Source organism: Physeter macrocephalus, unplaced genomic scaffold, assembly GCF_002837175.3.
Source record: "Physeter macrocephalus isolate SW-GA unplaced genomic scaffold, ASM283717v5 random_88, whole genome shotgun sequence".
In the NCBI taxonomy this organism is placed as follows: domain Eukaryota; kingdom Metazoa; phylum Chordata; class Mammalia; order Artiodactyla; family Physeteridae; genus Physeter; species Physeter macrocephalus.
The window spans coordinates 112,187-125,000 of NW_021145387.1; the positions used below are offsets into that span (position 1 = coordinate 112,187).

At 53.4% G+C, this 12,814-nt stretch overlaps 1 protein-coding gene across 1 annotated transcript in view; it reads left to right on the forward strand.

Moving 5' to 3' along the window:
- LOC102979154 (peroxisome proliferator-activated receptor gamma coactivator 1-beta) overlaps positions 1-11,892 on the forward strand; it is a 104,448-nt gene extending 92,556 nt beyond the window's left edge. The window contains exons 3-8 of the mRNA XM_028483995.2: positions 1,057-1,272; positions 5,147-5,263; positions 7,031-8,159; positions 9,305-9,341; positions 9,863-9,936; positions 11,084-11,892. Of these exons, the coding sequence (XP_028339796.1) occupies positions 1,057-1,272; positions 5,147-5,263; positions 7,031-8,159; positions 9,305-9,341; positions 9,863-9,936; positions 11,084-11,877 (2,367 nt within the window). The 3' untranslated portion in view covers positions 11,878-11,892. The remainder of the gene's footprint in view (positions 1-1,056; positions 1,273-5,146; positions 5,264-7,030; positions 8,160-9,304; positions 9,342-9,862; positions 9,937-11,083) is intronic.
- Positions 11,893-12,814: the final 922 nt, after the last annotated feature.

Consider the following 12,814-nt stretch of genomic DNA (forward strand, 5'->3'; position numbering starts at 1 on the left):
CCCCCCCATCATCCCCCCCATCATCACCACCATCATCATCACCATCATCACCACCATCATCACCGTCATCCCCACCACCACCATCACCAACATCACCATCATCACCACCACCAACATCACCATCGTCACCATCATCACCATCACCAACATCACCATCGTCACCATCATCACCATCACCACCATCACTACCACCAACATCACCATCATCACCATCACCACCACCACCACCACAATCAACATCATCATCATAGCAGGAATCATAGTAGTAGTAGTAGTAATAGTAGTGGTGGTAGTAGTAGTAGTAGTAGTAGTAGTAGTAGTAGTAGTAATGAGTGCTTGTTAGGTGCCAGGCACTGTTTTCTAAGCATCTTACATATGTTAACTCAGTCCTTGACAATAACCTTATGAAGTAGGTATTGTTACAGTTGATAAGTGTGAGATCTGGGATTCAGCCCCGGTTCCAGAGCCCAGGCTCCTAGCCACTGCACTAACTGCCCCTCCATGAGTGAATGAGGCAGCAAGCCCCCGGGAACCCACAGGGGAATGGTAGCTGTTTTCCTATTGCTCTGCTTTCACTGTCACGGTTGAACCTTGAAGCTTCCAGACTTCCTACCACCTGCCTGGGCCCCAGGGTCAGAGAGACTGACCTGGGGCTACCATTGGCATAGACCAGCCTCAGGGCTCTGTCCAGGGGTTTGGACGCAGGAGGCCGTGGTGTGAAGTGGCTGTCCTTAGAGGAGGGAACGGGCGTCTCTCACGTGGACAGCCCTGGGCCTGGGGTCACATGCTGATGAGCAGCAGAGTCCAGACTGGGGCTCCTAGGCCAAGCCCCTTTCCATTTCCACCTGCTCCCTGCTCGTAAACTTCTTTGATTCTTGGAGTCCATAGCACATTTCTTGGGTATCTGCCGTCCCAGCAAACTGAGAGGATGTGAGTAGATTTGGCGGGAGGGTGATGGCAGTGCAGCTGTGTGTACAGAGCATATTTCTACACAAAGTCGCTGAGTCCAAGGCGTTGACTAACCGTGTCCCCTCTCTGCCTCTCTGCTCACTGCAGATAATCGACAGTGAGAATGAGGCCCTCCTGGCAGCACTCACCAAAACCCTGGATGACATACCCGAAGATGTTGTGCGTCTGGCCGCCTTCCCAGCCCTGGATGATGGAGACACACCCTCCTGCGCTTCTGCTTCGCCTGTCCCCTCATCTGCGCCCCCCAGCCCCTCCCTGGAGAGGGCCCCAGCCTCGGCCCCTGAAGTGGATGAGCTCTCGCTGGTGAGAATCTGTTTCCAACTGAAGTGATGGTGGTGGCTTGAGATGTGGTGTCTGGTGGTAGAGGTGGTGGGTGCTGGGAAACCAGCTCCAGCCACTGCAGGGGTCTCCATGCATCACTGGCAAGGGTTCAGATCAGCAGCCTGGACTGGCCATGGGAGACCTCCCTGGGCTTCGCCTGCAACGCTGTAGGCCCTTTGGGATTTCATGGATTGACCCTAAGTGTGTGTTAAACCCTTGAAATTAAATGCAAACATTTTCCTAAAGATTATGCATACACACATAGTAAAAATTCAAGGAGGAAGTATGGATAGTTAAAAGCAAAACCTCCTTACCCCTCTCATAATTGTTTTTTCCTTCCTTAGAAGTAACCATGGTTACTGATCTGTTGTGTGACTTTCCTCTTCCACTTTTCTTTCTTTTTTTTTTTTTAAATAAATTTATTTTATTATTTTATTTTATTTTTTGGCTGCGTTGGGTCTTCATTGCTGCGCGTGGGCTTTTCTCTGTTTGTGGCGAGCGGGGGCTACTCTTAGTTGCAGTGCACGGGCTTCTCATTGCAGTGGCTTCTCTATTTCATGGATTGACCCTAAGTGTGTGTTAAACCCTTGAAATTAAATGCAAACATTTTCCTAAAGATTATGCATACACACACAGTAAAAATTCAAGGAGGAAGTATGGATAGTTAAAAGCAAAACCTCCTTACCCCTCTCATAATTGTTTTTTCCTTCCTTAGAAGTAACCATGGTTACTGATCTGTTGTGTGACTTTCCTCTTCCACTTTTCTTTCTTTTTTTTTTTTTAAATAAATTTATTTTATTATTTTATTTTATTTTTTGGCTGCGTTGGGTCTTCATTGCTGCGCGTGGGCTTTTCTCTGTTTGTGGCGAGCGGGGGCTGCTCTTAGTTGCAGTGCACGGGCTTCTCATTGCAGTGGCTTCTTTTGTTGCAGAGCACGGGCTCTAGCACGGGCTTCTCATTGCAGTGGCTTCTCTTGTTGCAGAGCATGGGCTCTGGAGCGCAGGCTTCAGTAGTTGGGGCGCACGGGCTTAGTTGCTCCGCGGCATGTGGGATCTTCCCAGACCAGGGCTCGAACCCGTGTCCCCTGCATTGGCAGGTGGATTCTTAACCACTGCGCCACCAGGGAAGCCCCTCCACTTTTCTTTTTAACTACAAAAGGAAGCCTCCATTATATACTGCCCTGCACCTTGCTTTTCTCAAGTGAATTGTGTGTCTTGGGAACTCTTTCAAATGAGCAGAGGTATCTCTGTTTTATCCTTTTTGTTGGCTACATAGTGTTCCTTCATAAGGATGTACCATACTTCTTTAACCAATTCCCTGGTTGGCAGATATGTACATTGTTTCAACTCCTTTATTGTTCCATTGCTTCAGTCTGTGTCCTGTTACTGGCCTTTGCCACTTGTAAGTGGATACATTCCTAGAAAAGGGATTCCTTGGTGGTAGGATATGTGGCTTTTCAGTTTAGACAAATACTTCCAGTTTGCCCTCCAAAGAGGTTGGACCAGTTCGTACTTCCACCAGCAAAAGTTAAATGCTACCTGAATGTCCGTGGAATGTAGAAACGTACACATGGCATTGCAGGTTTCTAGGGAGAAGGTCTCAGCTTTTTCAGATTCCAAAGGGTTCCGGACCTCAGAAGTTGCTGAAAGCAGTTGCTCGTGACTCAGGCTTAGGGTGCCAGAAAGCCAGATGTCCTGGCTTGTGAAGAACAGCTCATCTGTCTTGGGCTCTTCACCTCCACACTGTAGCTCCTAGGGATTGGCGAGACTTAGCTGGAAAATCAGAGCCCGTTGGAGGTGGAAGGGGTCTTTGGTCATGAAGAGTTAGAGCCAGACAGGCCCTTGGTGACCATAAAGTGCGACTCTGGGGAAATTGAGGCCCAGCGAGGGGAGGGCCTCTCCCAGGGTCACACAGCAAGTTGGTGTGCCAGCAAGGACTAGAACTCAGGTACTCTGACTCCTGGTCCAGGACCCCTTTCCCTCTTTCCCACTGCCTGCAAGTTCCCCAAAGCAGTGTGAAATATTTAGTAAGCACCTATGTGTGCCGGATACAAGCATATGTTCAGTCCCACATTGTGGCTCCTGCTGATAAGCGTGTGCTTCCTTTCAGACTAGAATCAGACCTCCTGGGTTTGATTCCCAGCCCCACCAATGAATGCTTATGTGTCCCTTAGGCACCTAGCCTCTCTCTGACCCAGCTTCCTGGTCTGTAAGGTAGGGTTAATAATAGTGCTTATCTCAAAGGCGGTTGGGAGGAGTACAGCAGATTCATACATATAAAGAACTTAGAACAGTGCCTGGTACAAAGAAGTGGCTCAATAAGTGCTATCTGAGTGATAGTCCCAGCACAACTGGTGGTGGTGGTCATGGAACAAGAGGAATTCTGTATGGGACTCTGGAGAGGGACCACCCTGGAAGAGGTAGAGAGTGACCCTTGCTGGTCACCGGTTGTTCCCTCTCATGCCTTAGATGGCACTTTTGTTTCAGGCACTGGGCTAGGCACACAGGAAACAGATTCACCATGTAGACTCCCCGCATACCAACAGAGTTCTAGAAAGGCCCTGATAATTTATACAGACACCCGGTTCTTAACCTGGAGACATGGGTCCCAGAGAGTCTACCTCTGGACTAATGGGGACCCGTGGACCTCTACATATGTGTGTGTTTTTCTGAGGTCAGTAGCTTTTCTCATATTCTTAGAGGGACCCCTGAATCAAAAAAGACCCAATCATTTAGTCTGCCTGCCCCTGTTTTATACACACACAGACACAGACACACAGACAAAGACACAGACACACACACACCCCCGCCGCACACACACACACACACACACACACACACACACATACCCCCTACCTTGGAGAAACCAAGGCTGGTTTCTCCCAGGCCTTTCCCTCTTCCTCAAGGCTGGGAGAGGGAAAAGACTCACCCAAGGTCTCACAGTGAGCTGGGATTGAACTGAATCAGAACCAGGTCCCTTGCCTCTGGTCTAAGAATCTTTTCCTGTCCATGTCAGAGAATCACAGATGCGTGTGTTGGTCTGGGGTCAAGGTAGGGTGGTGTGGCTCATCCATCTCCTAGGGGAGTGGCGAGTGGCCTTTACTTTGGTTCCCAGGCCTTTGGCAATCCTCCTGGGGGTCATGTCCCTTGAGGAAACACTTGATGCTACAGCAAAAGCCCATCATGCTTCTTGACTTGTTCTCAGCCTTGGCTGTGGTAGGATCCCTGGTGAAACCCCCAGGCGTACTCAGCTCCCTGCTTTCTTGGCTGGGATACACTGAGCACTTTTCCTCCGGGTACAGAAGCTCAACAACTTTTATAGAAAATTTAGAAAAGCCAGACAAGCTTAAGCAGCTTCCACTTGTGTGAAAACAGCGGGCTGGGTTGGAAGTGATGTGTATATATATATATTCTTGTATGATTGAATCTCACCTCATGAAAGGTCACAAAAAGTGGTGTATGTGTACTACGGGTATATGCAGAATGTCCCAATCAAGTGTGTGCATCATATTTCAACAGTAGGATGGGTAGACATCACCCAACATCTGTTTGGGTTTCTCAAGATCGCAGATATTCCTCTTAGGTTATTAACTCTCAAAAGGACTTACATTTTATTGGGATGCCTGTATGGGTTTGGGATTGTTAGACAACCTGCTTTCTGTACTTAATATATTGGGAACATATTCTAGGTCATTAAGAGCCCTTCCTGTGTTCCGCCATGGCCCTGTGATGATGGGGTCAGGGTGTGGTTGGTCCTGAGGGGCTGGCTCTGGGCCAGGCTTCTCTCTGAGGTGCACTTCCCTGTGTCTCTGGCTGCAGCTCAGCCCCGGCTCCCCTCCTCTCTGTTCCTCCCACAGCTGCAGAAACTCCTTCTCACCACGTCCTACGCAACCTCGACCTCTGACAGCCAGAAGGAAGGGACCGCCTGGCGCCAGGCAGGCCTCAGGTCCAGAAGTCAGCGGCCTTGGGTCAAGGTATTTCTGCACATGTCCTCAGACCCACCCAGGCCTCTGGGGGTCTCTGGGGAGGGCCGTGTGCACCTTTCCGCTCTTGTTAGAGGCCATCAAGTTCAATCCACTTCCAGCTTCCCTCTTTGCTCATCACACAACCCTTGTCGCTGATATGCTGGGCACTGCTTGAGACCCAGGCCAGTCTGGGGTTCTAGAAAGAGCCTTGGGCTTGTTCATGTGCAGTTGACCCTTGAACAACATGGGTTTGAACTGTATGGGACCACTTACACGTGGATTTTTTTCAGTAGTAAATACTACAGTACTGCAGGATCCGCAGTTGGTTGAATCCACAGATGCAGAGGAGCCGTGGCTGCTGAGGGCTGACTAGAAGTCATACGTGAATTTCCCACTGCGCAGCTGTTCTACCCCCCACAACCGCCACATTGTTCAAGAGTCAACTGTACCTCAGTGTTCCAGGCACTGTGTTAGATGTTGGGTTAGAGCAGGGACCAGGAGGATGTGGCCTGCCCTCAGGAAGCTTATGCTAATGAGGTGACAGAATGAAACATAAGATCCTCACTGGTACCATGGAGACCATAAGGAGTTTGGATTCCTCTTTGGGGGGAGCCATCGGAGAGCTGAAAGCTCTATCTTGAACACCCAGGAGGGGAAGCAAGTCCCTTTTCCTCCTTGGGCTCCATCTTCTGAGACTTCCAAGGAGAGGTTTCAGAGGTAATTTCCCAGCGTTCCTGTTACTCAAAGCCTGCACCCAGCCCTCCCCTCTTGTCCCCAGACACTGCTGCAGGGGACTGCTGTGGACCATCCCACCCCTAGGGGCAGAATCGGGATGGTATCTTTCTCAGACAGTGGCTCTGTGTAGGAGTCTGTCCCCTGCCTGGGCTCCCCTGGGGGAATGGACCCTGTCCCTGTGCCCCCTCCCTACTTGTCCTGGCTGACCTCCCAAAACAGAGGTCCATCCCTCGTGTTCCATTTTGTCAACAGGGCAGCAGCTAAGCTCCTTCCTGAGCCAGCCTGCCCTCTGGAGTGCTAGGGGGCACACCAGGGGCGTGAGACACCCTTGACAGCCAGTCTGGCCCCAGCAAAGAGACATTTGCACTGGGAGCAAAGCCCCTGTGTGGACCAGTGGGGGCAGATAAGGCTGGAGACAGCGGTCGGGTGGGGCTACATTGCAGTGCACCCCTGGCCAGGGGGCCTCCCCTTTATCCCACGGGTACTGGGAAGATACTGAATTGTTCTTTTTCTTTTTTTAACAGCTTTATGGAGGTGCCACTTATATACCATAAAAGGCACCTGTTTTAAAAGTATGATTCAGTGATTTTTAGTAAATTTACAGAGTCGTGCAGCCATGACCACAATCCAGTTTTAGAACATTTCCATCATCCCAGGAAGATCCCCAGTGTCCCTGTTTACAGTTAATTCCTGTTCCCACGCCCAGCCCCAGGCAACCACTAATGTACTTCCTGGCGCTCTCTCTGAAGGCTCCGCGCAGGGGAGTGGAGTAGTCAGAGCAGGGCTTTGGCAGTAAATCTAGAAAAGGCGAAATCCATAACTAGGAGACCTGTTAGGAGGCTGGCCATTCCTTCACTTCTCATCCCCTGAGCACTGCTAAGTGCCAGGCTCTGTTCTGGAAGCTGGGGATGAAGTGGTGAAACCTGGCAATTCTGATGATCCAGGTGAGACACGCTGGGCCTGGCCAGTGGCTGCAGGGGTGGGCAGCGGGGAGAAGCAGTGTGGGTCTCCTTCCTCACTCTGGCCTCTTTTCCTCTCCAGATGGACAGTGCCCAAGACAGGAAGGCCCCCATGATGCAGTCTCAGACCCGGAGTTGCACAGAGCTGCATAAGCACCTCACCTCGGTGCCGTCCTGCCCCCGGGCTAAAGCCCGCTCCCCTGATAGGGTCCTCCAGCCACCACCACCCCTGAGTCCCTGGGTCCCTGCCAAGGAGGATGAGGAGGTGGGTCAGGACTGCCCGAGTCCCCGGCCGGCTCCAGCCTCTCCCTGGGACTCCCCAGCACTGGGCAGGGCAGACCCCGGCACCCAGGTTTCCCAGGAGGACATGCAGGCCATGGTGCAGCTCATTCGCTACATGCACACCTACTGCCTTCCCCAGAGGAAGCTGCCCGCACAGACCCCAGAGCCAGCCCCCCAGCCCTGCAGCAGCCCCGCCAAGCAGGTCAGACCCCGGCCTCGGTGCCAGTACCCTTCCAAAGCCACCTGGGCTGAGTTCTCCATCCTGAGGGAACTTCTGGCTCAAGATATCCTCTGTGATGTCAGCAAACCCTACCGCCTGGCCACGCCTGTCTACGCCTCCCTCACACCCCGGGCCCGGCCCAGGCCCAAAGACAGCCAGGCCTCTGCGGGCCACCCCTCCCCCGTGGAGGAGGTGCGGGTCGCGGCTTCACCCCAGAGCTCGGGGCCCAGACCCAGCCTGCGCCCACTGCGGCTGGAGGTGAAAGGGCATATCAGCCGGTTGGCCAGGCTGCAACCTGAGGAGGAAGATGAGGAAGAGGAAGAGGAAGAAGAAGAAGAAGAGGAGGAGGAGGAGTGGGGCCGGAAAAGGCCGGGCCGGGGCCTGCCGGGGACCAAGCTGGGGAGGAAGCAGGAGAGCTCCGTGTGCCCCGTGCGGCGTTCCAGGAGACTGAACCCGGAGCTGGGCCCCTGGCTGACGTTCACCGATGAGCCGATGGTCCCTGCGGAGCCCCAAGGGGCCCTGCCCTCGCTGCGCCTGGCCCCTGAGGCCTACGATGTGGAGGGGGAGCTGGGCAGCCCCGCGGACGAGGACAGTGGCCGAGAACAGCAGCTCCGACGGGGACCCCAGATCCCAGCTCTGGAGAGCCCCTGTGAGAGCGGGTGTGGGGACACCGACGAGGACCCCAGTTGTCCGCAGCTCTCTTCTGGAGGTAGTGGGAGTCGGTGGTCTGAGAGAGGGGGCAGGGCCAGGGTGTGGCAGACCCCACTGCCCGGGAGCCAGGAGCCCTGGGTTGGGCAAATCCCTCTCCCTCTCTGGCTCTCAGCTTCCCTTCCTGTACAGCAGGCTAGTTGGGCAGATCTTCAGGAACCTCCTACACATCTCTGAGTTTCTCATCATGCATGGGCCAGGTGTCCTTAACGAACAAGGAACAAGATGCCTGCCTTCTTGGGGCTTGTGTTTCAGTGGAGGAGACAGGCAATCAAACAGTGAGCAAGAGGGCTTCCCTGGTGGCGCGGTGGTTGAGAGTCCGCCTGCCGATGCAGGGGACGCGGGTTCGTGCCCCGGTCCGGGAAGATCCCACATGCCGCGGAGCGGCTGGGCCCGTGAGCCATGGCCGCTGAGCCTGTGCGTCCGGAGTGCGGAGCGTGCGCTCCGCAACGGGAGGGGGCCCGGGAGTGAGAGGGCCCCGTACCCCAAAAAAAAAAAAAAAAGTGAGCAAGAAAGGAAAAGTGATTACCAATTGTGATAAGTGCTCTAAAGAAGACTTCCTGGGTAGCAATGTGATGGAGGGTATGAGTCTATAAATTCAGCTCCACAATGAAGGGGCATTTTAAATGGTAACAATAGTGGGGATAAGAATACAGCAATTATCTGTTATGCACTCGCTATGCCAGGCTTGGTCTAAGACTTAACACGGATTATCCCCATTGATCCTCACAGGAATCCCGTGTGGTGGGTGCTGTTATAATTCCCATTTTAAGACACAGAAACAAAGGCACAGAGATAGCTCATGGTCAGTTCAGCTAGTTAGTCCTGCATCTGTCTGGGGCAGAGCCCACAGCCACTGGCCTTGGAAGCTGGAATGCTTCACCATTGTGCTACACTGATTGGCCAGAAGGGGTCGCCCTGGTGCCCATCAACTCTGCAGAATCAGTAGATCCGCCAGCTGTTAATGTTGCTGAGTCTGGGGGAATGAAGGTGGATTTGAGTTGTCCTGCCAGTCCCTAAAAGTGGCAGAGGGTCACACGCCTGAAAGAAGCTGTGCTTGGTACCGATGAAGTTCAGAGGGAAACATCTGCTAGCCATGCCATGTTAGGGAAAATCTTATTTTTTTCTCTTTTGTCTTCTTTTCAGACTCTCCCAGGTGCCTCATGCTGGCCTTGTCGCAAAGGTAGATTTTTAGAAATTGTTGATTTATGACTCCAGGAGACCTTATCTGGTTGGGTGTAGGGTGGTTCATCGGTCCCTGAGCCTGGTCCTGTCCCCACACCCCTGCCCTCATTGCCATGTGGGACTCTCAGGATCTGGGCTCCCTTGAAAGGGAGTTTGTTTTTAGAAGCAGGCCTAGGGGAAAGGTGGAGAATTTCATGGGGAAAAGTTGACAATGCTGTGTGGCTTTGGGCAAGTGTCTTCTCCTCTCTGGGCCTCAGGTGTTCAATCATAAAATAAGGAGGCTGACAATGCTTGTCCTGTCTCCACCTCCCTCAAGTCTCTCCCGTGTCTCCTAAAAGAGCTGGAACAGCTTTGATTTCCTCCAACAACCAGGAGAGAGTTCCCCTGAAAATTCTCCCCAGGCATCGCTTTCGTGGGCAGCAGAACCAGGGTCTGGCACAATGTCCCCTTGCCTTCCTGCCATGCTCGGGGAGGTGGAGCCTGCTGCTGACTGACTTCTCTCCTTCCTGTACTCCCCAGCCCCACTGGCGACCCTCCTTTTGGCAAGAAGAGCTTCGAGCAGACCTTGACGGTGGAGCTCTGTGGCACGGCAGGTGAGCCGGGGGCTCAGCTGGTGGGGTGCCCTTGGGGACACAGCCCCTCAGGCAGTTAGGGAGTACCCCATCAAGCCTTCCTTGCCACCGCTGCACAGGCTATGCCGGGTCTTGAGCTACACATTGAGGGCGTTATAAGGAGAGTCAGGGCCCAGGCTCAGCTGTTTAGCTGCCAACAGTTGGCACATGACCTGACATAAAAAGAGACACGTGTCTTCCCCTGAAGGAGCCCACAGTCTTATGTGGGCGACAGACTCACACCATGACAAGTACTATTTGATATGCGCTTGTTCCAAAGACCGTGCAAGAGCTCTGGGAGCACAGAGGAAGGGGAAGAGTGGGGAAGGGCAGGATGTGGCCTGAGAAGATTCACAAAGTACCCAGAGCAGCAGGCATTTGAGCTGGGCTTGCAGGATGCATAGAAGTTGGAGAGACAAAAAAAAAAAGGGAAGGGTATCCCCGGCCGCAGAATTGGCATGAGCAGAGGCACAGAGGAGCGGCAGTATAGGTGCATCAGAGGAGACTGGCCACCCGGTGTTGCTCTGTGGCAGAACTGGGGGGTCAGGCAAACACAACCACCAAAGTCTGAGAGGAATGCCAGGCCGAAGGGGTTCGTCTAGATCCTGTGGGCTTCAGGAGCACCAGAAAGGAAGAGCTCTCTGGCTGATGCCTGGGGGACGATGGAGTCCAAGGTCAGTTGCAGGACCACTAAGGTCACTGTGGTGGTCAAATCCAGGTGCGAGATTTTACCTATGGTGCCTGCCCCCTCTGCACCCTGGGAGACTTCAGAGGCATTTGGAACGACCAGTTGGGAGGGCTCGTGGAATGATTGGATGTGGAGCGGGAAGAGAGATCTTGGATGATCTGGAGGCTTTGGCTACCATTGCCAGACTACAGAAGGGATGGCAAATGGCTTTCATCACATGCCAGCTCTGAAAAATTATTGATGGACTGTGTGAGAAGGAGTCCCAGGCTACGTCCAGGCTCCGTCAGCAGTGCAGTGATCGATTAGTGATGCCTGCCATCCTTTGGATCTGGGGAGTGGTGACACATATGCTACTTCTCTGCCATCCCAAACTAGGGTTTCAGTGTTCCTTGGAGAAGTGATCTGTCTCTGCCTCACATGTGTTTCCTTCTGCTCCGGTAGGACTCACTCCGCCCACCACGCCTCCGTACAAGCCCACAGAGGAAGACCCCTTCAAGCCAGACATCAAGCACAGCCCAGGCAAAGACATAGCTCCCACCCCGGAGGTTCCCCAGCTCGGGGCGGCCGCAGAGGCTGCCCACAAGCTGCCAAAGAAGCACCCAGAGCGGAGCGAGCTCCTGTCCCACCTGCGGCATGCCACAGCCCAGCCAGCCTCCCAGGCTGGTCAGAAGCGCCCCTTCTCCTGTTCCTTTGGAGACCACGACTACTGCCAGGTGCTCAAGCCAGATGGCGCCCTGCAGAGGAAGGTGCTGAGGTCCTGGGAGCCATCTGGGGTCCACCTTGAGGACTGGCCCCAGCAAGGTGCCCCGAGGGCTGAGGCACGTGCCTCTGGCAGGGAGAAAGACGGGAGCTGTGATGTCGGTGCCCCCGCCAAGGACAGTACGCTGCTGAGAGACCACGAGATCCGCGCCAGCCTCACCAAGCACTTTGGCCTCCTGGAGACAGCCTTGGAGGATGAAGACCTGGCCTCCTGCAAGAGCCCCGAATACGACACCGTCTTTGAGGACAGCAGCAGCAGCAGTGGCGAGAGCAACTTCCTCCTAGAGGAGGACGACGAGGAGGATGATGATGAAGAGGACTCAGGGGTCAGTCCCCCTCGCTCTGACCACTGCCCGTACCAGAGCCCACCAAGCAAGGCCAGTCGGCAGCTCTGTTCCCGCAGCCGCTCCAGCTCTGGCTCCTCATCCTGCCGCTCCCGGTCACCAGCCACACGAAGGACCTTCAGGTATGGCTAGACGGGTGGCCTCAGGATGGATGGTGGACCACTGAGGACCCCCCAGTTTCAGGGTGTCATGGGAGAGAGGAGCCCTGAAACTGGGGCTGCGTCTCCCTGTGTGGTCAGTGTCCTGGTCGGAGGCCCTGGAGGTGGACTCCTTGGGGAGTTGTGGGCAAGTCCTGTATCCAGGCAAAGCCTGCTATGTGGCAGTCAGGAGTGGTGCAAATCTCCTGGCCTCGGGAGAGGAAGAAAACCCACTTTCTGGCCTATTGTGGCCTGATTTCTAAATGAACTTGCCCCTTATTCATCTGTTTCTGTTTTTATATTTGTAAAATGGATAGGTTTGTGTGTAAACATATACAGTTAACCCTTGAACAAGGCGAGGGTTAGGGGCAGCCATCCTCCCTAGAGTCAAAAATCCCGTGTAATTTATAGTCGGCCCTCCTTATCCGAGGTTCCTTCGTATCCACAGATTCAACAGCTGCCGACAGTGTAGTACTGTAGTATTTACTGTTGAAAAAAACCCCAATGTAAGGGGATCCACAGAGTTCACATCCATGTTGTTCAAGGGTCAAAATACCCGCACAGTGTAATCCCTATGTGATGTTTACATGTGAAAGAAAGATTAGCATAATTCTAATCTATGTTCAAAAAAGAAAACACACCGGGATTTAAAGCAGTGATAAGGTTTATTCCCATTTCTCGGTGATGCTGAGTTGCACAGTGTCTTCCGGCAGTCAGCTGCCCCCGTGGGAGCTCTTTTACCTTCGCACAGGGATGATGTGTCACGAGCCTGTTTGCTCGTACCATCTTTGCTCACTGAACCGGACTGTAGAAGGAGCTGGTCCGGAATTCCGTGGGGGGCTGGGCAGAAAGAATGGAAGTCTGGCATATTTTGGTGGAGATAGATTGCTTCTCTCCCTGCTCACAGCAGGACCTGGCTCTTCCTGGGGGAG